General features: G+C 37.2%; 1 protein-coding gene across 3 annotated transcripts in view; it reads left to right on the top strand.

The window, feature by feature from the left end:
- The window catches only part of LOC129244546 (neprilysin-2), a 97,808-nt gene that overhangs the window by 53,575 nt on the left and 18,211 nt on the right, over window positions 1–26,022 (top strand). For 2 of the 3 annotated variants that reach the window (XM_054882237.1, XM_054882254.1), the window contains exon 1: window positions 14,256–14,417. The exons of the other annotated variant lie outside the window; for it this stretch is intronic. In XM_054882237.1, the coding sequence (XP_054738212.1) occupies window positions 14,392–14,417 (26 nt within the window). In that variant the 5' untranslated portion in view covers window positions 14,256–14,391. Of the gene's footprint in view, window positions 1–14,255; window positions 14,418–26,022 lie in introns of those variants that run through there. 3 annotated transcript variants of the gene reach the window in all.

Here is a 26,022-nt window from a genome sequence, read left to right on the forward strand (position 1 = left end):
AGTGCAAATGATGATTAATTTATTATCCGACTGATTGATTTACACCATTTTTTTGGCATAGTGACAAATTGTTGGAAAATTTTAATTAATTTTAGCGGGCATTACAAGCAACAATGCAGCGATAAGAATAGCAAATTTGCAAAAGCGCATAAGCTTTCTCTTTCAATGTCGGCTTGCATGTAACTTAGGAAATGATAATATTTGTAATTTAGAAAAAAGCAACTCTACAGTCACGAACTCGTAGTTAAGTAGCCGAATTACAAAAGGCGGAATAAAATTCTAGCTGCTTTATAACTAAATACTGCGCTTAAATTTTAATTTATGACTATATCCGCATGAGATTCCGCTTGTCAGTTGCGAGTGTACCGTGAAATACAAGCGTTAGCGTGCTTTTGTCAAACTGATCGTATTCTGGTGGCAGCGATAGTCGCCGCTAGGATTGCATTCGCCGCGTTTTTTAGTATTTCAGTGACAAATAAGTCAGTGATGTCAGCGTGCATGCAACGTGTAGCTACACTTGACTGTACTTTGTTGTTGCTGCTACAATGAAATGCCTACGCATGCGTAGGTTGTGTCGGCGTCTATCAAGTTATGAATTTAGGTAGCAATTTCTCTGTGATTATTCAAGCTTCGTGGTTACTCAAGTTGCACGCTACTCAGACACAACGATGCTACGGCGACAGGTCATTAAGGCAACAGACAACAAAATTAATCAACTTTTTTATTACGCAACGGCAACAAAAGGAGCAGTTGTTGCTATTTTAAATAATACATAAAGAAAATGAAAAAATAAAAAAATAAAAATAAATTATATGTCAACAAGATAAAAACTAGTTTTAATTACTGTTGCACAAAAATTAAAGCAGCAAATGCGAAGCGAAGCAAGGAAAACATTTCCAAAGTAAATAAAAAGCGGCCGATGGGCAGTGTGTTCGACTGCTTACAGTCAAACTGATGGGCTGACCGACTCACTGAGTGACATACCGTTTGGCTGACTGAACTGCTTGATTGTCTGATGAATTGCCCAAAAGGCTAAACATTTTAAAAACGCATTTGGGTAATTTACAATTCTGTGAAAATGGCGTTTGTATCTAAATTATGAAAGCGAATATGCGGCATATAAAATGAAGTAAAGGGTCTTCCAATAACAAGCAATGAAACCATTGATCTTTTACGTTAAAAGTTTCCGGACCGTGTTATCTCTCGAAGAGACAGGTTGCACAGACTACATGACTCCGTCCTTTAATTGGAGTTTCGCACTACAATTGAAGAGGAGGGATGGCGCAAAGGCATGAAGCCTGGCCATAGAACTTTTCACATCTATACAGACGGCTCTAAAACTTTAGACGGAGTGGGGGCGGGTATTTACTGCTCAATACTAGGGATAAGGCAGCCTATCAAGCTGCCAGACCACAGCAGTATTTTCCAAGCGGAATTTTTTCCTGTGGGTAAAGCCGCAGAGATAGCCCACACTAGAACAAGAAAGAACTCAACAATTAATATAATATATACGTGGACAGTCAAGCAGCAATAAAAGCAATAAGCCCCTATTGTATTAAGTCCAAAAATGTTCAACGGAGCAGGGAGTCCATAGAAAGACTAGCTGCAAACAGTAGGCTGCATATCTACTGGGTACCTGGTCACAAAGGCATTATCGGGAACGCAATAGTAGATGAGATAGCAAAAAGTGCTGTTAGACTACCTTTTGAGCAAGAGAACGACATACCAAAACCGCTAAATACAATATACAATGAAATGGACGACCACATGTGAAGGCGAGTGGAAGCTAGGTGGACCAATCTGACCACACGCAAAACAGCAAAAGTTATGTGTAGAACCAACAAGAAAAAACTGACTCAATTCGTATTTATGCTCTCGCGAAAGGATTGCAGAACTATTATAGGTATGCTAACAGATCAAAATCTATTGGCTGCACATGCGTACAAGATAGGGATTGCTAACACGGACAAATGCAGGAAATGCAGAGAGGATGTTGAGGAATCTTTAGAACACCTTCTGTGCTTTTGTCCGGCAGAATTAAAAACGCGACTAAAATGCCTGGGAGCCCCACTGTTTGAGGGTCTGGAGGACGTCTCAAAAGCGGAGCTCCCAGCTCTACTTAGATTCGCCAAAAGCGCTGACATCCTACATGATATCTACTTTAGGTATTCATAGAGGTCGGTCGCTTAGCCTAGGAATTCCAGCTAAACTTACAAGGCTAATCATCGTTACGCTCACGGATACAAAAGCAAAAGTAATCATTCAAGGGAAGCTTACAGAGTCATTCGCAATTGAATCTGGTGTCAAACAAGGTGATGCACTATCCTCTGCCATATTCAATTTGATGCTGCATTTTGTTATAAAAGAAGTCGACAAAGGTGGTACATTACTAATTAAAACAACGCAAATATGTGCCTATGCAGACGATATCGCCATTTTTCCGAGGAACACGAACGACTTAAATGAAACCTTTTTAAAAATTGACAAAATTGTCAACGATATTGGCCTCTTCGTTAACGAGTGTAAAACGAAATACATGCTGAAATCCAGACGGCACTCAAATGCACAGAATTAGGTACAACTCGGAAATGAACGAACTTATCCAAGACGAGACGAGACGTTTTTTATAGGCGCAGCGTATGCGGTGGCTAGGTCACGTGCTCCGTATGCCTGCTGAATCCTCTGTAAGGAAAGCTATGACTGGAAAGATAATTGGTGCGAAGGCGAAGGGATGACCGAGAAACCGATGCATAGACGCAGTAGGAAGCGATCTCACTGCAATGGGAATTCGCAAAAAATGTTAATGTCTCCTTCCCAACAGCGATCTCTAAGCATTTTGCATGCTTGCAGGATCGCGAAGACCTCTGCTTGAAAAACGCTGCTCGTTTCCGGCAGTTTAAAGGAGACCGAAATGCTGGCTGATTTAGAGAAAGCCCCCGCTCCCGTTCCAGATTCCATCTTGGATCCGTAAGTGAAAACAGAGGTACCTATACACAACAAAAAAATTACAAACAAAAAAAAACAAATTATCAAGTGATGGAAATTTTTCATTTGAGCTTTCTGCGCTCTACTGCTCGTCTGTTTGTATACTGCGGCTGTCTAGTTGACGAGTGTCAAATATGACTGACGTACGACGCCATTTGTAAAAATTATAAACCTTCCGATAGGGTGATTAATTTTGCGCCACCTTTTACATACTTCATATTATGAAACAATTCGAATACTTTTTGATATAAAAAGTAAATGGCAGCGCCTTTCAAAAATGTTGTCAATCTTAATTTGCCTGTGTGATACCCCCAACCGAATATTTAATGCATTTGTGCTATTATTCACCATTGGCGCCTTAAGAGTTAGGTGACAACACCACCCAATTTGATTCCTTTGTTTCAGCAAATCATTTTGATTAAAGCTTTGTTCACTCATTTGGACACATTTTATTTGACACCCATGTCCTAACCTATAATTAAATTTTCTAATTATTTTAAATTTTTTCTTCAAAATTAGGTGGCAATGCCATTTAAAATTTAATCGAATAAAGCTAGTTTTTTTATTTTTATTTTTATATATGCATATGTATAAGTATATTAGGATGGACCGACTTGTATGAAAGGATTTTTTCGACATCAAAAATTATTTATTTTAAAATTTGGCGGGTTCGCAAAAGGCTTTAGGGCTGCGCTCTATGGCACTTTTTTCATAAAATTATATTATATGTATAATTCGAGTATTCCAGGAAAAATGTTGAAAAAAGTGACCCGCTCTAATATGCGCACACATATTTATTTACAATTAATATATTTTTACGAGTATATTAAATTTCTTACCTTTAAAAATTTAAAAAAACTAGATGACAACATCAGGTGAATTTTGTGTTTTATGAAACCTTGGTTTAATACCTTACCTTTGAAACCTACATAGGTCCTAACACAGTACCTACCGTGTGCACATATTTGTACTTTTCGTTGAATTTCACGAAACTCCCGTGTGCATGCATTGAATGTGCCGATATCCGTTAATTTTAATTTCGAATGAAATAAAATGTGATTCCTTTGTTTCAGCTAAAATTCTACAGAATGGCATTTTTCAGTTGTACTTTTGTCACGTCGAATAATTCTTTGTCTAGAATCTCTATGCGGTAAGGGTTAGCACATATTTCCACTGTTACTTGGAAACTACTTTAGGCAGGGTTAAAAAGTTGTTGCAAAACCGTTAGAATATCAAAACTTGAAAGAAAATGTAACGGTTATCGGGCATCATGGCAAAAAAATCGTAAAAATTTAAAAAATTTAAGAAATTTCTTTCAATTTTTTCAATTTCACATCCCACAACTCCTGGCAGAAGAGAAGTCGGGAGTTGACGAAGCATTTGTTGAAGAACCTAGATTATTAGCTATTATTAGAGATAAATATAATCTTCATAGAATCTGCACCAAGGAAATTATAGGGTGTTAGCAAAAAAAGTACCTAAAATTACAAAATCCCCCCTACCTCCGAAATGAAGCATTTCACCCTTCCGCTCACATACCATTTTTGGTTCCTACCGCCAAAGTACACGGTCCCATGAAAATCGGTACATCCCGTTTTTGGTTCTTTTGTATTTCACCCGGCACCAGAGAAACATTTTTTGCAGACATTAGCGGCAGGTAATTTGTTAATATTTAAGTGAAACTTGCGATAAGCTGCGATTTTCGCAATAAAAACTAGGTGAGAACCTTATCAAAAATTTGTTTTGGCATAGATTAAGTCTATTTTCTTCTTCTTTTTTTATATGCAAACAGCTGGCAACACTCAAACCGTCTACGACCAATAGGCTTACCAACGGTGGTTTTTGTTGTTGTTCAGGTGGTTGAGTATTTCTACTGAAATAACCCGAATAAGCGACTCGCGACATTTTACTACCACTGTTCTCATGTGATGTCTTGTTTTTTGTTTTTTAAGTCAGATCAACTTCGTGAGATCCAAGTAGCAAACTTTGTATCCCTATGTCTGAGATTTCTTTAATTTGCTGTAAGAAAGAAATAGCCAAGGAGCGACGTCTTGCTCAAGCTGGACCTGGACATTCATATAAATAGTGAAAAAGATTTTCCTTCACAGCTTCTGCAGATGGGATTGAAAGGAAGATTGAGTCTGGCTGCATGATGCCCTACCTTCCAGTAACCTGTAAGGGTAGAAGTGATACGTGAGGTGCTTGAGCGAGAGCATCATAACAGGTAATTCGTCCTCTGGATGTTGTACGACGGCGATGTTTTTCTTGTTGTGATGTATGTAGTTAACTGCTTCCACCTTATTTCGGGTAAAGTATAGTAATGTGAAGCAGTGGATGTTTTTATTGTATTGAATGGGGTAGCAACTGCCACCGCCTCTGCTATGTCTAGTGCCGAAACTTTTCTTGCTAGCTAGACTGCCTTCTCATTATCCTCTAATTTCCTGTGTGCGCGGACCCATATCAGAGTAATTTGAAGCCATTGACCAAGCAATTCTAGTTCCTCTCTAGTTTTGATGAAATGGAAGTAGAATCTAGAGGATTGATACCTGCTTGATTGTCAGAAAATATAGCTACTCCTCCACCAATTTCTTTGTAGTGTTTTGGTGATTTGCATGCTTCTCTGATTGCTAATAGTTCTGCCTGGAACACGCTGGCTTAGTTAGGAAGTCGAATTAACTTGGATAATTTGAGAGACTCCGAATAGAGGCCAGCTCGCTCCCACACCACAGTTCAACGTAGACCAACTGTTTAGTACTCGAAGTTTTTGAGAGATGCTCTTTCGAAGAATTTTTTTGTGATCTTATATATGGATATCTTAATTTGAAAATGCCATATTGCCAGGCTTAATTAAATAACTGACTATTAGGCAACTGATTGATGAAATTTCTAACCTTCTGAAATTTCTCCAAATTCTATGTAACGTCTGTTCCATAGGACCGTGCGTAAGAGCGTAATCTTAGTGTCTGTAGAAAGTAAAAAAAATGTTCCCTCCTTTTGCCTGATGATGCCAGTCTATTTTCTCTTAGTTCTGAATTGCATTATTATATTTCTTTTCACTTGAAGATCACGTACGAGTATTCTTCTGGGTGTTCAAAAGTCATTTTATATGTGAAGCTTTTACTCTCTAGTATAGGGGATATCGCACTTTAGTCAGCCGCTCCTAGATATAACCGAATCCCTAGCTTTTTTCTACTGAAATCACGTATTGCTGCAATTGAGAAGAAGTTGTCAAAAAATTCTAGTTTATACTTTGATACTCGTAATTCTGACCGTGAATACCACTTTAAAGTCAACTATAAACCTAGTCAACGGTTTCGTTTTCTTTACAAATACCTTCACTTACATATTTAATGTAGGTATGAGGGTCGTTTGAAAAGCCCATGCAAAGTCAGAGAGATGCCACAACTGGTGCGTATCGAGGTTATGTTTGGGTAGTAGCATCTCTTGCAAGAACATACACCAAGTTTCAGCCAGATCGGCCTATTTCTTTATAAAGGGTGGTTAAGTTTCAAGGGCCGGTATTGATTTGGAATTTTTTTAGGAAATTATTGTAATTTTTCTTTACTATGATAATATTGGTATGGCTCAATTACGTATGGAACAAAATATCGGCCAAATGGCCGCCGCGGCTTCGGCGGCACACCTCCATCCGATGGTCCAAATGTTCGATGACGCTGAGGCATAAGGTTCTATGCCGTTAATATGCCGAATTATCTCATCCTTTAGCTCTTGAAATGTTACTAGCTTATCGACGTACACCTTTTCTTTCAAATAACCCCAAAGAAAGAAGCCCAACGGTGTCAAATCACGTGATCTTGGCGGCCAATTGACATCGCCGCGACCATCAAATTTTTCGCGCAAAAAAGCCATTGTTTCGTTAGCTGTGTGACAAGTGGCACCGTCCTGTTGAAACCACATATCGTCCACATCCATATCTTCCAATTCGGGCCATAAATAGATCGTTATCATCTCACGATAGCGAACACTATTCACAGTAACGATAGTTTTGAACCACTTGCTTTTTATTACAATAAAATTTAATGCGCTGTAAAACTGCATATGCAATTCAAATAAAAAATTTTGAAGTTTTCAAGAACATTTTTCGAATTTTTATGAATCTTCTACAAAGTTTGCCACTTGAAAAAATTTCAATTAAAAAATAAACAAATAAGTAATCAAAGCCTGTCAAAATCTTGAGGTGATGTACGTATATATGTATGTATGTATGCATGTATGAGTCTGACCTGGTCGAGTAGCGAGATGCGCACATTCTTGGCCACGATTTTATGGATTTAATGGATTAATCAAAAATATTTTCAATGTGTGTGATGTCTGTATGTACAGCCATGGACAGATAAATAGCACAAATGTGAATCTTATAGCTTAAGTTAAGTTTTTAGTACGAACTCTGCTTTGATCAAATAAATGTGTTTGTTTACATTTATTACCGTTATTAAGCTTACATATATGCTAGGAATTTAACGTTTTTTTTCGATGGAATTTTTTGCGTTCTATTTTATTTTTTTTGAAGTGGACACAAAAATAGCACATTTTTACTTGTGCAGCGGAGAGTAAAACTTTAATATGGTTTCAGCGATTTTTAGTATAATTTTTTGGTTCTTAGATAAAATTTTAAAGTAATTACTAAAATGGGACGTGGAAAATATTGCACTCCGGAGAAAAGAGCTCTTATATACCGTATGAGTCAAAACTGAAAAAGCTATGCAGAAATAGCTGAAATGATGATGTGCTCTCGGAAAATGGTTTATAATGCTCTTAATTTAGTTAAAAAAGATTCATCTTATCTAAGCAAAAAAAACGAAAAAAAAAACCAAAGCCGCGAAAAACTGATGTTAATGGGAATAGATCTATAATACGTAGAGGCAAAGCAGATCCTTTTAAGTCGGCACGGCAAATAATGCTTGAAATAAACCAAGAATCTGGTCTACAGGTGTTCAGGAAGCTTGTAGGAAGGCGACTTAACGAAGCCCAGCTGTTTGGCCGCATAAGCAGAAAAAAACCATTGCTCTCAAAAATACATACCAACTTGCCTTTGCAAGAGCCCACAAAGACAAATCTATTCAGTTTTGGAAAAACGTACTTTGGACCGACGAAGCCAAAATAAATAGGTTGGATCCAGATGGGAAAACTATTGTACGTCGTCAAGCGCTAAATCGTAGGTTCACAAAAAAGACGATTAAACACGGCGGCGGAAGCATCATGGTTTGGGGAGCTTTTACCTGACATGGTGTTGGGCCGATTGTTCGCGTGGTTGGTAAAATGGATAGATTTCAATATCTGAATATACTCCAGAATAAAATGGAACCATTTGTGTTTGAATTTATGCCAGTAAATTGGACATTTATGCAGGACAATGATCCAAAACATACTGCAAAACAGTGAAGCAATGGCTCAGAAGAGAAAAAGTTAATGTATTGGATTGGCCGGCGCAGAGCCCTGATCTCAATCCAATAGAAAATTTGTGTAATGACGTTAAGGTCAAAATCGCTAACAAAAATTTTAAGAAGATTGATGATTTGTGGCCCGCAGTTGAGAAGGCTTGGTACTCGATTCCAAAGGAAAGATGCCACAAGCTTGTAGAAAGTATGGAGCGACGGCTTGAAGAAGTAATCAAAAACGGTGGATATAGTTCAAAATACTAATCTGATAAATACTATTATTACTTAACTATCTGATTTGTTTACTATGTTTGCTTTTATTTGGAATTTTTTAGGCTGTGCTATTTATGTGTCCAGGAGGTTCGTGAGTTATCAACGTTTTCGTAAATTAAATCAGAACTGAAACTCTTTTTGACCATTTTTTTTTGTTTCAAAGTGGAAGTAAATAAGTTTTTTATTTTTTATGTTGCTCATTTCCCAATAAAAAGAAATTATTTAAAATCATATTCAACTCTTTGCTTTCAAAGTATACATGTGCTATTTATATGACCATGGCTGTATGTTGTATGTTGCTTTGCCTTCTAATTTGAAGCCTTGTGCGCGTCTCACTAAATTCTTTACTAACTACGTATGTATGTATGTAAATTATTTTGTTATTACGGGTACTTATTGTGTTTTTTTCTATTTTTTTCGTTAAGCAACAAAAGTTACAAAAGTTGTTAATTCGATTGTCAAGATTCTTATCTGCTACCTTCTTTTATTCCTTTTAGCTTTTTACTACGCTTTTTAATTGGCCTTTGATAGCCCTCAAGTGGTTTGCCCCTCCAGTCGATGCCACTCACTTAGTTGGCCGCAGATTCATTTGCTGCGATTTACGTACCTATTCAATTATCTGTTTACTATTTGTCTTGTATTCATTTTTTGTAGTTACATACATACATACATAAGTACATATCTACGTACGGATATTTTTATTTATTCGATTGCAATTAATGCCATATGTACGTTGAATCTCAATAATTCTTAATTAAACAATGAAAGTCAATTTGTTCAAAGCCTGCTTGCCGCCACCTACAAAATTATGCAGATATAGGTAAAATACGCTAATTATATTTATTTGACTTGAGGTACAGAGGGTACCCAGGTAGATGAAAATGAAAATTTCCTCACTACCACTTTGCTTGTGTTTATTGTCTGAAATCGTGCTCAAAGAGGGTTTAAGATGAAGATAGGTATGTATGTGTGTGTGTGGGTCTTTTATTTCTGTGATCGAAGCGAGTTTTGACAACAGACGTGTGCTTTGCAAGTTTACAAGTTTCCTAGTTTTTTAATGCAACTGATTTTATTATGATATGAAAAATTCCGTGTTACTTTGTGCCCGTAATGGTGTGGTTGAAAAGTTTTATTTATCTTATATGTACGTATTTTTCATTAGTAGTGTACGAGGTGCTGCTATTAAATAACGAGGCTGACACTGTAGAATATTTTATTTAAATTTCACATATATTTGCTTATTTAAATCCTCAATACAAGTATGTATATATCCCTTATATGCCCTTCAAATGCGCATCTTCCATTAATCGAAGCAGTGATGGCAGCCTTTTTCTGTTAACCCCTTCACGTGCGCCGTTCACAGCTTTAACGAACTCAAATCTTATTCTTTTTAATGCAGATCTCATTTTAGGAAGCAGATCAAGAACCGGTGAATAAGGCCCCCACCTGCGCTTGAATGCAGCTTTTTGCACGTGACTTCGGATCGTTTTTTCCCCTATTTTGTGCGGAGTTAAATACGAACGTCTTCAACCATCTTGTTGACTAATAATTTGCAGTTTCAGTAGGGCATATTTCAAGTTCCGTGTGAAATTCCAAAATAAAGAAACAAAATTCCCAAGAGCACTAAGTTAGGGCTACACTTATTTGCTCATAGAAGCGAGATCTCCGTGTGAAGGAAAAGGTTTCACACTAAACCGTAAACAGTCGTTAGCGTTCGGCGCAAGCGGACTTCTTTCACAGCAGTGCTAGTTTTGTTGCTGATTGTTGATATAATTTCGTGTTTATTTTTTTATAAAATATCAGCTAATTCCTTTAGTAAAAAAGTTATTCAAAAACAAATTGGATGATTATTTGTACCTCCACCTTTTACAGCCCAATTTCAAACATTATGCGAAAATTTCAAAAATTAATTAAAAAAAAAATGTATAACATTTTTTTAATTAGAGTTTTTTTAAATTAGAATTTCTAGAAAAAATTTTCGTACGCTGTTTAATAGTTAGTGGCTAGTTTTGTATAAGCAAGCTTGAAAATGTTAAAAAATTTCGTTGATTTTTAATAACTTTTATTCGCTGACGGTGCTACGTTTTTTCTCAAAAAAAAAAAAAGAAAAAGATGAGGTACAGCCATAGACGAGGCAGGCCATCATGCACTTGGAAAGAACGCAATTGTTGGAATTGGAAACGAGCGCCCTGAAATTAACCAGAAATTACGCTAAGAGACTGGCGCAGAGTAGATCTGAAGGGGAGGAATTTATTGTGGCCTTTTGTTCCTTTCTGGAGCCATAGGATATAATAATAATAAAAAAAATTCGTTATATGAAGGAAATCCGCAACTCTGTAGAGAAAAAAAATTATCAAAAATCAATGGGACTTTTTAACAAATTCAAACTTGCTCTTTATTTTACTACTATTAAATAGACTATGAAGCTGCATATCCAAAAATTTTCTAAAAATTCTAAATGAAGTGTGAAAATATGATGGAAGTTGGCTGAATGTTTGGAAATTTGCGTAAAATTTCAAAGTTTGATTTATGTGGTTTTTGTTGTAGCATGAAATATAATTTTATAACAAAAAAAGTAGCTCAAATTAATTAAAAGTAAATTTTTTTTTCCTTGTTCACTCCTCTCGGCAGCAGAGGGTCTAAGGCAAGACTTGTCTGAGATTTTTTTTTAGAAGCAGGCAAGTTAGTAAATTTGAAAAAGTGCGGGGACGTGCTTTAGGTGGGATTCGAACACATAACCTCTGGGATGGCATGCACTTACGCTAGACCACCGAGGCTATATGTAGGTATATAGTCGAAATTTATCAATATCGTTATGCCACTCGCTGTTTATTATGCAACGCTCTGCGTTTCCTAAATACCTAAAACTCACCTTTCTATTTCTATTGCTACGCATATTTCATTCTTAATTGCTGTTGTTGTTGTCTTTATTGTTATTGTTATTGTAGATACAAAAGTCACGGCTTTTAGTCACATATTGAACCAACTATTTATTTAATATTTATATATTTAATACGTTATTTGTGTTTAATGCAAATGATTGCTAAAATGTTCCGACCGCCATTATTTCAGCTGCATTAATTCAAATGATTGCCCATTAGGGGTTGGTGAAGCGTTGAAATAATTCGGCGAAATTAGAGTACGAGTGCGCGACATAACAATGGAAACCTCTGGTATGGGCACAAGGCAAAAAAAAAAAATAAATAAATAAATAAAAAAAAAAACAACAAACAATATACAAAATTAGCATAGTGTCTATTTTAATGAATGAATTTGGATAATTGAATTGCTGATACGCAAGTCCTTGAACTGAAGAGCACTAAAACCCAATTTTTTCACACATTTTACACTTGTTTCATTTCATACTCTCCAATTTTTCTATTTACCTCAATTTCAATAAATTATACACAACCCGCTGAGTGTTAAAGCTGGTAACCTTAATGAGATATTGAAATACCAGCTAGAACTGAGTGCTATTTGCTTAGATTAGCAATTAAACGCCTATAATCGGAACACACATTCTTACACACACACACACACATTTTTAACGCGTTTCAACAACAACTTTTCTCGAGAAAGTGTTGAATAAATTTTCGCTCTGAGCTGTTGTACGCTGCACTCTCCATTCAGTTGTAGGCGACATATACATACGCACACATATGTATCTTCAAATATCCACAAATGCATGTATATCCTTTGTTAGGAGTTTGGCCGTGCTTCTCCTCCAATTTGTGTTGTGCATTTGGTTGTTGTTCCCCAAAAAGAGAGAGCTGCAGTTTTATGCAAATTTCGAGCGGCAGAAAATTTGTTCTTGGCGAAAAGGCTGTCTGAGGCGCAAAACCTTTTCTATCATTTCATATGAACTCCTTTGCAGAATCTGGTGCCAACAAATTGATTATCAAGCACAAATTCATTTGACTTTGGCTGCTGCCCGCATACGACAGTATAGTAGTATATTTATGTGCATATACATACATACATATATTTATGAGTAATGCTCTCCTCTTGAAGCTTTCAAGCTGATCAATTGTGTTTACGCGCAAAATCACAATACTTCTCAATCGATAAGCTCTAAACCGGTCTCCGGGCATTTTAAGAAATTTCAAGCTGTGATTTGCTAAATAAAATTAATATTAATTCTGCTTCGCATTCAAATGTCTACATACAAACATACTTACATTTGAGATTAATTCGAAATCGTGCTTGTGACGACAGTAAAAATAGCAGATACAACTCTGGTGCATTACTCGTATTAATATGAAATATCTATTGTTTTAGTAGCGCAGAATTTAGACTACTTAGACAACGCATTAAAATCATCAAATTTTTTATTTTTTGAATAAAAAAATAAATTAGAAACCCAAAAAAGCGGCACAGCGACAATATCAAAATAATTACATTTTGGTTTCTACCGTAAACGGAATCGAAACGTTTATATTAAATGTTAAATTTAGTGCACTGGCTGCGCCTTAACTAGCGATTAGTCACTTATGAATACATACAGCTACGGACAGAGAAATAGAAACCCATCATTTTTATTTTTATTTTGCGTTAATGGCTTAAAACTGTTTTATGGCCGATCTTTAGCTCATAGGCGATGCTTCGACTACTAATATGCCGGTTAACATCGCTTATTTTTGTGTTTTTATCGACATTTTCGATATTATCGACGTTTTCTTTAACATCAAAAAATGCCTAAACAGAATCGAAAGTATTGGCACCCAAGACAACATTCACCATTTCAGCAGCCTGGCTTGCATTTTCGCCTTTATCAAAAAAAAAAAAAATATTAAATGTACAGAATTTTCTCTTTGTTGACTTCTGTTGTTAACACCCTGTAACTCACAACCGAATGTAACTCATAACCGAATGTAAGGAACAAAAATCAGCAAGCGATTGTTTTTAGTATGAAATGTCACTTTGACAACGCGCAAAAACTTTAAATTGTTTGATCGATACTTTACGACTTATCGATCACCACAACCATCTACCGAGAAAATAATGAAATTCTTTTGTAAAGTTATTTTTACTCGTTAACGAAACGAATTCAATTCATTATGTTTGTTGAGCTACTCAGAAGGGAACGAAAATTAAACGAACGTTATGAAAATGAACCAAGAAGTAAGTACCCCTCAGCTGCTCCCCGTCAGGCAACAAAAGGTTGCTGAAGTTGCCAAATTCTTTTCATGGCTATTTCCAGTTATTTAAAATATTTTGTAAATTAACCAAATGCCAGATGCGCATTTTAAGCACGGCCTCATACAGTCAATCACTTTCATATCGATCCTTAGTTACCCGCGTCATTTATTCATTCACCCCCATTTACATTCATTCTATAAGCGGCCATCAGAAATTGCAAAAACTGCAACATGTTTTAATACTTGTTGAAAGCCTTCACCTCTTCTCAGAATTCTAGTACGAGTGAAGTGTTTACAAGTATGTGCATATGCATGTTAGCTTGTGAGAAAAAATCACCACTCAGCGGCGCAGGGGGAGATGCGAACATATGTGCAAATATATTCATATGTAGATAGGAGTATGCAGGGGAATCGCTGTGGTTGCGCCTTTTAACAAATTCACTCGTATTTATTTTCCGACGCGGTGCAGACGTGTAATTGGTGTGTCATTATCATTATCAAAAACAATAGTAAACAGAGAGCACCAAATATCTCTAATATAAAAACAAAAAATAATAATAAAAAAACAACAAAAAATCTGCAAAGTATGAGTTGAGATGCGATATCATCTTTTGTGTTGTAGGTAATGCAAAAATAATGCTCAGTATTATTTTTTTAACGGTTTCAATATACAAGTAACTGCATGCGATCATTTGAGAGCGCGAGACCAAAAACAAAAAAAAAAACAAAAAAGAAATTAAACAATTAAAATTATAAAAGTGTGCAGTGTTTAATAACTATTATTATCATAGTAGTAACAGTGATTCTGATTGCGCTCCTCTTTGCACTAAGTAGCGCGAATCTTTTACACGCTTAAAATGATTGCTTAGCATTGGTAATTGTTTTGTTGTTGTAGTGTATGGTTTTATTAAGAATTTACATTTCAATAATGCTGTTCATCTACTTATTTTCTCCGTATGTCACCAATTAGCGAAACAGTGTTCATATATTTGCATCTTCGTCTGAACGCAATTTGTATATAAGTGCATTAGACCGGGTCGGTCGCCATTAAAACAAACAAAAAATTATTTAAAACTTAGTTGAGAGGATTTCGGAATCAAGAGAAGCTTTTTGGTTTATATTTATATACATTAGACTGGGACGGTTGCCATATAGAAAAAAAAAACAAAAAAAAAAAACTTGGAAATTTCTAACCTTGCATTTGAAGCTAATGTTGAGAGGATTTCGGCACCATAAATATTTTGTTTTTTGTTTTTTACATCTGAACGCCAGATATAAACACATATTAGACTGGGTCAGATGCATTACAAAAACAAAAAACAAACTCGGAAAAGACTACCCCTGTATTTAAAGATGTAAGTGGAGAAGACTTTCGGCACCATAAACAATTTGTTTTTTTTTGGACATCGGAATGCAAAATATACAGATATTAGACCGGGTCGGTTGCCAACAAAAAAATTGGAAATATCCACCCCTGTATTTGAAGCTAATAATCAGAGGATTTTGGCAACATAAACAATACATATTTTTACATCTGACCACAAGGCGTAGACACATTAGACCAGGTCGGTTGCATTAATAAAAAAAAAAGGATTGGAAAAGTCTATTAATGAGGAGAGGATTTCGGTATCATAAAAAAAAATTTTCTCATACTTTTACAAATTGCCGAAATGGGGGCTTTCAGTATAATTTCTAGTTTAGTCTAGTTTTGAAAAGTTGTATATTTCGCTGTTATGCCTTTTTAAGCTCCGTAGTCGTTTTCACATAGTTGACTAAGTTCTGCAATGATGTAACTACCACTCTAACATATGTTTTTTGTTTCATCAGTCTCAAGCACTTAAAAATTTATTAAAAGTTAGCTTTTAAACTGCTTTGCTAAATTCATAAACAAAAATATTTTATTAATTCAAATTCAAATAATTCAGAAGACTTGAATAATGGCAACCGGTTCTACATAATCGGAACGACCCGGATTAATGTTCGTCCGAGGACTGTGATTCCAGCAGCATTCCTCAAACATTTATAGGGAATGTTTATGCTGCTACAAATACAAAAACTAGAATTTATGCTTTTGAAAATCGGTTAACAAATAATCCGCTTACAATAAAAAAAAATTATTTCGGCGGTTTTTAAAAGTATCAAAAAAATTGTTTTTTACGGTGCCGAAATCCTCTCATCATTAATAGACTTTTCCAATCATTTGTTTTTTGTATGGAAACCGACCCGGTCTAATGTGTCTACCCGTTGTGGTCATATGTAATATAAAAAATAATTTATTGCTTTTGTTGCCGCATTCTTCTGAACATAAGCTTCAAATAAAGGGGTGCACTTTTCTAACGTTTTTTTATGACAACCGACCCTATCTAATGTATGTACACACATATTGCCTTCAGGTGTACAAAAAAAATAATTTTTTCATGTTGGCAAAATCCTCTCACCATAAACTTCAAATAACACACAGGGACTTTTCCAACTTTTTTTCGTCCCACTCTAATGTACATCTGCGTGTATACAATAATTGTTTATATACAACATATAAACGCCATCAGTGGGTTTTTTCTTAGATTAGCTTTTAATAAAAAAGTGGATGCGCTCTTCATTCATCGATTTAATATTATTATCTGATTAAAATACTATACGCAGAGCCGTTACGAGCCGTTCTGCTCCCTCTTGGAAGCTTTCGCTCTCTTCCTTCCCTTTAGAGCGTCACTGATCGGTGCAATAAGGCCTGCAACTGCCCTTCGCTTCTCATTTAAACAAATAATCGATTTGCTGGAATCGTATGGGTTTTGCCTCTACCGAAGTATCTGATTTTATATCACTTAGACGTTTGAGATTCTGGTGCTGCGTCAGCAGCAACAGCTGGAGATAAAGGAATTGGTAGTGGGTAATGACAGAGCTTGACTTGCAAATTGTGAGAGGCGATAATGGACGGCCTCTTTTGCGCAATGTAGCTTTTATAAATATTAATATAGTTGAGCAACTCGTTTGCGATATACATACATATATAAGGTGAAGTCCAAAATTAAAAAGACTGAGCTAAAATAGAAACGACTGGAACTTTGCTCTGATAACTTCGAGTTTATTTACTCAAAATAGTCTCCTCTGGCCTCGATTCACTGTTTTACGCGTTCTAAAAGCTTTTCGAAAGAGTATTTCAAGTCATTGACCGGAATGTCCTTCAGGATGTCGGTACACGCCTTTTAGATGGCCTCTACGGGCACAAAACGTTTTCCTTTCATAGTCAAATGCAATTTTCTGAATACGTAGAAGTCGTAGGAAGTCATAACAGTGGTGAGTGATTGATGGTTAAAATGCGATTTCTAGTCAAAAAATCAGTCACGAGAGTGGATCGATGAGATGGTGCATTATCATGCAGTAAGCGTCAACTTCCTCCTGCGCGGTATTAAGGGCGAATTCCACGAATGCGAATTGAATTTGAATATGGAAAAATTGTGCCCATAGGAAACTATGCGTTTGGAAAGCAATGCGTCCTGAGAAACAACTAAGTATACAAATTCAATAGATCTTCTTTTGCAAAATGAATTAATTGTATTAATTGTGAGTGTGACAAAAATGCGTTGCTTGGCACAAGATAAACAAAAAATAAGAACGAATATAAAGGTTAGTTTGTTTATATAAAGGGTGGTTAAGTTTTAAGGGCCGGTGTTGATTTTGAATAAAATACAATTTTTTTAGGAAATGATTATCATTTCTCTTTATTATGATAATATTGCTATAGCTCAATTATGTATGGAACAAAATATTGGCCAAATAGCCGCCGCGGCCTCGGCGGCACACGTCCACCCGATGGTCCAAATTTTCGATGTCGCTGAGGTATAATTGAGGTTCTATGCCATTAATGTGCCGTATTATCGCATCCTTTAGCCCTTGAATTGTTGCTGGTTTATCGACGTACACCTTTTTTTTCAAATAACTCCAAAGAAAGAAGTCCAACGGTGTCAAATCACATGATCTTGGCGGCCAATTGACATCGCCGCGACGTGAGATTATTTGGCCATCAAATTTTTCGCACAAAAGAGCCATTGTTTCGTTAGCTGTGTGACAAGTGGCACCGTCCTGTTGAAACCACATATCGTCCACATCCATATCTTCCAATTCAGGCCATAAAAAGTTCGTTATCATCTCATTAGGGAACACTATTCACAGTAACTGCCTGACCGGCCTCATTTTGGAAAAAATACGGCCCAATGATGCCGCCGGCCCATAAACCGCGCCAAACAGTCGCTCTTTGTGGGTGCTTTGGTTTTTCGGCAATCACTCTTGAATTATCATTTGCCAAATGCGGCAATTCTGCTTATTGACGAATCCACTGAGGTGAAAATGTGCCTCATCACTGAAGATGGTTTTCTTCACGAAGTGTGCGATATGCATTTTGACTTGAACGCCCTTTTTCATAATAAGCCTGAATAACTTTAACGCGTTGCTCGATTGTGTATCTTTCCATGGTTGAAATTGGGTTAGTCTGAAATTGAAAAATGTCAAATGAAATGCAGAAAAAAACTTGACGTTTAGGTGTGGTTCACATTCAACATCGACCCTTGAAATTTAATCACCCTTTATATTATGAAAGGATCATTATTAGTATTCCAGTAATTTTTACCTAAATAATAAAAAATTAAAATGACATAAATAACTAATAAAATGTGTAATTTTGGTCACTACGGACTGAGGATTTGAACAGTTTACTCGATTGCCACAGAAGCCCTTTATGATATCTAGGAAAGATTGCCATATTTCTGTTCTTAAGTGTTTTTAAACAAAACCGTTGTTTTGGCGAATTGCATTGGTCACTCTAGCGAGAGTGTTAAATAAGTCTGTAAGGATTATTTCCTATCCAAGAAAAAATGCCCCAGTGTATCAAAATTGTATACATAAAAGTGGCGTAAAGATGGCGACGAGCTTCATTTAACTGAGATGAATGTCTGTATTGGCCTGCTGCCATGCTACAGGACACACGGTTGAGAGAATTCGGAAGGTACGATCAGCATCAGATCGTGAACCAACTCTAAGCGATTTTGAAGATATCAGCTGATCTGCTTATGTAACAGGGGATGGAACAGCGGTGTGTTTACGACAAAACTGAGCCTTTGTTGCTTACTTCGTTGACGTCTGAACAACGACTGATTGGAAGAGTGTATGAATTCTCGTGAAATGAGCGGGCACAATTCTGCTGCGGAATCCTCAATTTACTCTCACAATTTTGCTTCAGATGACAAAATCTTGTAATCTATCATACTTGTACAAGAATGCCCGGATTTATAACCGTCCAATTAGGCAAAAAATATCACCATAATCTTGCTTTAACCGCTCTACTCACCGCATTTGCCCTCTTGCGGGCATCGTTTCAAGAACTCAGGCCAATCCAAAGCGCGTTTTGGGGTCAGAGTTGGTTCGAGAATTGGGGAAAAATATTGGCACAAGTTTATTATATCTGAGGGTGATTAAATAGATATAGTTGAATAAATAAATATTTTTCGGGAAAAATAAAGAAGTCACTTGGTGAGCACACTTCGTATAAGTATATCCTGCAATTTGTGGTATGCGTCTTGATGATGTTGCTCCAATGGAGAGACCTACAGTTTTACGCCGCAATCGAACTGCAGATGATTTTCGGTGACAAGCTTTTTCATGACAGAAATGCAGAAAGTTTGCTTTTGTCTAACGAGGTGCGATCGATTTTAGAAGATATCTTTTCTGTCAGATGTTAAGTAGAAAAATGTGTAATCTTCTAAAAAACTTACTATATAAAAATAATTATAGTTCCCTATGAAAAGAGGAATATGTGAGAATAAAAATCTAACAAATTGCGAAAAAATTTTCGTAGTATTATTATTGAACTGAGCCAGGGATAAATATATATATATACTAGGGTGGTCCAAAAATGCATGGGAAAAAATTTATATTTAAATTTTTATGCTGCCGCCCCCCATAATGGTAAAGAATGAAAAATAAAAAGACCCGTATTTTTTTTTTTTAATCAGACCATATTTAATGGTGCCGTCGGGGCTTTGAAATATCCCATGTATTTTGCATGGGAAAAAATACTTTTTCGTAGATTTCATGTAAAAACCTGGAAAATGAATATATTTTAACCGGATACCTCAGTTTCTTTTCATAATTGGTCAGGGAATAACAACCAATTATGAAATAATTAATTTTTTTGTATTAACTATTTTTTATAGAACCCCAAAAAGCCCCCATAAAACGAAAATCTAAGAAAAAATCGAAAAACAATATTTTATATTACTTTTATGAAAATAGTTAATACAAAAAAAATTAATTATTTCATAATTGGTTGTTATTCCCTGACCAATTATGAAGAGAAACTGAGTTATCCGGTTAAAATATATTCATTTTCCAGGTTTTTACATGAAATCTACGAAAAAGTATTTTTTTCCCATGCAAAATACATGGGATATTTCAAAGCCCCTCCGGCACCATTAAATATGGTCTGATTAAAAAAAAAAATACGGGTCTTTTTATTTTTCATTCTTTACTATTTTGGGGGGCGGCAGCATACAAATTTTTTTTTGGACCACCCTAATATATACATATGTATATATTATATATATATATATTATATAAGGTACTCCAACTCCTAGTTGAAGCGTAGGGCGTCAACAACTGCTCTTCACCATCGAATACGGGTTTGTGCAAGGGCTCTCAGTTCGTTCTAGGTCCTATTTACGGACCTCATTTCCGCCTCCGTTGAGCGGCGCCAGGTGGTTCGTGAGCTACCTGCACTTCGTCCTGTCTGTTGGGAGGGGTTCCATCTTAGCGTCTGTTTGGCGATGTTTCCGTCTCTCTTCCTCAGGGTGTGACCGATCTATTGCCATTTTCTTCTGCGCATTTCAGTCGCCACATCGGATTGATTAGCCTTCTTCCGTAAATCGGTGTTTGATATATGTAGTTCGAGCCCAGAAAATTCGCATTATGTGACGCAAGCAGCGGTTGATGAACGCTTGAAGACGCCTTGTGATCGTTGCGGGGACTTTCGACGTTGTACAGCTTTATAGTAGGACCGACTTCACGCATGCGTTAAAAATTCGCAGTTTGGTGTGCGTAATTATGTTATTATTGGCCAAAGTGGTGCGAGAGTGCCGAACCTCGCTTTGGCTTTGGTAATTCTGCTTTCAACGTCAGACTCACTTGCTCCATCTGCGGCGATTATACATTCCTAGTAATAGAAATTATATACGCTTTCAAAGACTTGCGCACCCACTTTTAAAGAATCTGATGGCGGGGAAAAAGGGTTAAAAAAGTTAGTTCGAAATTTTTAGCCGGGCCCCTTGGGGCAAGACATAAAAACACCAGTGCACATTCACATTGGCCGCTTAATTGAAAATATCTTGGCTCTAATAGAAAAATATTGAAGTGCAGCTCAGAATGGTTGAATACTGTTACGATATCTGCAACCTGTTGTTGTTGGCGTAATATATATATTTTTTTGCCAGGAAAACTATAAGAATCAACTAGAAACAAAACATCAAAGATTTCACCCAAAGAATCGACACCTGTAAGTGTGAACGCGAGGTTCATGTGGAAAATACCATTGAGCATTCAAAAAATGTGGACTCTTAATAAAAAGATAATAGATTTCTTTGCACGAAAGAGAAACTCGAACTTGAAAGACCCTGTGCAATATAAATATATTCTCGCAAGTTAACAAGAAATGCAGTGATTCTTGATTTCAAAATCATGTTCCCTGTGTACTTTCCCATGTTTTGTTTGTTGTTTGTGAATTTGCTGTTGATATTCTTGTTCTTGTTGTTGGCTTGTTACCTGTTGTGCACACTTAACGCAAAAGCCAAGTTGACATGCGAAATGCTGAGGGGCCTGCCTCAATTGCTAAATGATATTCAAATAGTAAGGAAATTTAGAGATGACAGCAGAGTTGAGAAAATAATAAGTGGCTAATATTGTAAATATAAAATTCATTCGTACGTTTACATACATACATATAATACATACTCGCACATATGTAGGTGTAATGGAAATAATAACTACAGTAGCCACGGCAAAATAAAATCACAGAGGAAGTAAATTCAAATTGACAAATTGCTATGCTTCGTTTTTTGTTGTTTTGTTGGGAAACAATATTTGCGATCGGCGTACACACATACTTTTATACACATACATACATATATTTATGTAAGTATAAGTAGTAACTTACTAGACCCTGCAGGGAAATTGAGTGGTACCGAAGCGGTGTACCTCTAGTGAATTTAAAGCCAAAGTAAGACCACTCACTTCTCTTTTTTATGGAAGAAATTGGCGGATGACGCCGAAAATAATGTCAGCCTGAAAATCCAACGTAGAATCTCTCTTGCCAACAAGTGCTTCTTTGGACTAAGTAGGCAACTGAGTAGTAAAGATCCTCTCGACGAACACAACTAACACTCTACAAGGCTCTCATCACGCCTGTCTTAACGTATGGCGCAGAAGTGTGGACGATGACAACATCCGATGAAGCGACGCTTGGAATGTTTGGCAGAAAGATTCCGCGCAAGATTTTTGGACCTTTGCACGTTGGCAACGGCGAGTATCGCAGGGGATGGAACGATGAGCTGTATGAGCTTTACGACGGCATAGACATAGCGCAGCGAATAAAGATCCAGCGGCTACGCTGGCTCGGTCATGTCGTCTGAATGCGGTTCCAGCTGGTGGTAGCAGAGGAAGAGGAAGGCCTCCTTTGCGTTGGAAAGATCAGATGGAGAAGGACTTGGCTTCACATGGTGTGACCAACTGGCGCCGGTTAGCACGAGAAAGAAACGACTGGCGCGTTTTGTTAAACTCTGCCAAAATCGCGTAAGTGGTTATCGCGCCAATTAAGAAGAATAAGAATTGGCAGTTTCCACAAAGTTTGGAAGCAATTTTGCGTTCAACAAACGGTATTTATACATGATAAACAAATTTATAGCCCATCCGCTGTATCACTAGTCGATGGGGTAAAACATTCCATGCCATTCTAGGAAATGAAACAATTTTAGGTGTTTCCATTAATATAAAGAAATACCAGGCTTCAAAGTAGCACCTGTTGGCAAGAGCTATCCTTAGCTTGTTTTCAATGCTGACATCGTTGTTGTTGGTAATAGCGGAACCAAGATAAACGAAGTCCTTGACCACATCGAATTTATAGATGTTAATTTCGATCTTCGACGGCGCCATCCCGCTTGGTATGACCGATGATGGGAAGCCATCAGCATACGCAAAGAGCTGAACACTTTAATAGAAAAAAAGTTCCGTTTCCGTCTTTTCACACTCGAACCACACTCTCCATAATAAAGTTGAAAAGTTCGCATGACAATGAGTCACCTTGCCTGAAGCCTCAAATGGCATCAAACGGTTCGGAGAAGTCTTTTCCTATCTTCACGGAGCTTTGTGTGTCGCTCAACGTCATTCTGCACAGCCGTATCAGCTTAGCAGAAATATCGAACGCAGACATTCTGCAATATATAGTTGGTAGAATCGGGCTATCAAAGGCAAAAAGAAACAATGGCGTGCGTAAAGGCCAAAATAAAGATTTTCGCCATTCAAAAATATTTTTTATTTAGTAAGAGAGTTATTCAAAAGCAAAATTGGACGACTGATTTTGCGCCACACATATTTTTTAATAAATTCAATCTATACTCGTCCTCGAGACATTGGTTTGCTCCAAAAAACGATCAAATAGACGATTTTCCGAGGACCAGAAGGTCAGCTAATCTGGACACAGAAATTAGTGAGCCTCTCAAAAGCGAGCTCTAAAGACATGTTGGCAGGTAGGTAGGTTAGATGGTAAGAGTACCCCAGGTACACTACAAGTAACACTTACGTGGCGTTTTGATACCATAATGTGGACCACTACCTGCGACAAAAAAAATTTAGGGCAGACAAAACCGTTTATAGCCATCCAGTGCTGTTTATGTAGTGGAGGAGAGAAAATGGGTCTAGGGAGGAGAATTTCTGCAAACCATCCCCAAAGGGCACGCTAAGGAATCTCAAGCGACTAGATGGCAGAGAAAGTATTCAACAGTCTCTTTCTCTGCAAGATCCCCACAGCTTCTGCAATAGTTGTTGTACGGAATTCCAAGCTTCTCCGCATGAGTAACAATCACCCAGTGATCAGTGAACACCGCAATGAGTTTGGAAATTGAATGGCGGGGGATTCTCATCACCTTAAGGGTTCTGTTTATATCGTATTGAGGCCATAGTGTTTTCGAAATAGCACACGATGAGACAGACCTGCATCTGTCTTGCGCTTTTGTTTAGAAAGAAATGGTGCAGTTTCCCTTTAACAACGGTCAAGGGGACACAGATGTCTGAGAAGGGGACGACTGAAACCGGTTCTGTCGACCCCTTCCTGGCAAGCTCATCGGCAATTTCATTCCTCTCTATATTCCTGTGCCCAGGAACCCAGATAAGGGAAATGTTTCCTGCACGTTCGGGATGTTTGAGTTCCTCCCTACAGGAGTTTATCAGAGAGTTTAGAAGAGAGCTGCAATACGGCAACGACAGGGCCTTGATCGCGGCTTGACTATCGGAAAAAATATTAATGTCTCCCTCCCAACAGCGATTCCTAAGCATTTTGCATGCTTGCAGGATCGTGAAGACCTCTGCTTGAAAAACGCTGCTTATTTCCGGCAGTTTAAAGGAGATCGAAATGCTGGCTGATTTAGAGAAAAGCGCCGCTCTCATTGCAGATTCCATATTGGATCCGTTGGCATTCAGTAATTGGCCAAATGGGCGGAAGGTGCAATCTGAACCGCCGTGACAAGTGGTTGCGAGCGTAACTACTATTCGGTTGCTGTCAGGTTCTATGCTCACTGCTGGCATGAAACATCAATTGAAATGAATTTTCAGACCAGCGAGCCTTTTTCCGCTGTTTGGAAGTACCACAAGTTGACTCCTCCTCTTTTAATATGACATCAAGACGGAGATAAAAACCGTTAAGAAAGAGAGATTAATTTAAATAAATATTTAATTGTAGTACTTTAACTTACATTGTTACATTTATTGTATTTGAAAAAAAAACTCAGCTGCCCACAGAAGTTGCATCGGTAGCCATGCGCAACGGTCGCAATGTTCGAGTAAGAAAATAGTTTGCCTGTGATTTCGGCTGAGACTCCGTCATATAGTGAACACAAATGTCACTACTTGCGGAATTGAAGGCCAAGTGGTTCGCCATTGGTAAAACTCTGGTTGCTCTTTTCCTGCTGGGTATTCATCTAACGACTTACACATGTTAACGTGCATGCAATTAACGCAAAAAATTATGGCTTAAAATAAACTGAAATGAAACGACTGTTTTTTTCGGCTCTACACATAAAAAGGAAGCTGCAAATTATAAATATTGCCAAACAAGTTTCCAACAATGGCTAGCAACATTTCTGTGGCAAAGTCGCGAGCCTTACAAGAGTGCAAATGCACCGCTGCACATGAAAATGTATCTGTATATATGCATGTAGTAGTGTTGAAAAAGCATCTGTTGCATGCAGCCAATTCCTTGCCAGCGACTGCTGTTGGCTCTTTGAACGGGAGTGGAAGCCAGTTTCAGTTTTAGCTTTGCTACTTAATGTGTTTTTTCACTGTTTTTTGCAATTAAACACAGCTTACAATGCTTTTTTTGTTACTGATTACATGTTGCTACATATTTCTATTTTTAAACCACAACCGGCAGCTGTAAAGGCAGGCGCCAAAGCAATGATTGCTGCCGCAATTTGGAAGTTTGCAACGCCCAAATGCGCACATGCCAGTGTGTGTGTGCGTGTATTTGTAAGATTTATGTACATATGTAAGTACTCACTTCACTAGGAGTAAGCTGGAGATCAGATTGTGGGTAGCTGAAGTTGTGTAGTAAAATAAATAAATGCTACAATAGCAAATTGCAAAAGAGACAACAACAAAAATACCTTTGAATGTGCGCCTATTGCTTTGATTGCGCATCAACACAGCTTGTCGCTAATCCCGACTAATTAAGATAAATATTTTCACTAGACGCAGGTAATTATTGTTTTCGAAGTTAAAGTCATGATTTTTCTTTTAAATTTATACCTTTGCTTAGCAAAAAGTAAGCCGAGCACGGCTCCGGTTCTGGGGTCTACGTGGAAACCAGCGGGACACAAGTGCACTGTGCTCTTGGAATGCATGGATCTGTGTTTCAAGCGGAGGTGTATGCTGTTCAAGAAGCGAAAACAGGTGGAGAGGCAGTTCTATATGGGCCT

Source organism: Anastrepha obliqua, chromosome 1 (assembly GCF_027943255.1).
Source record: "Anastrepha obliqua isolate idAnaObli1 chromosome 1, idAnaObli1_1.0, whole genome shotgun sequence".
NCBI classification, from domain to species: Eukaryota; Metazoa; Arthropoda; class Insecta; order Diptera; family Tephritidae; genus Anastrepha; species Anastrepha obliqua.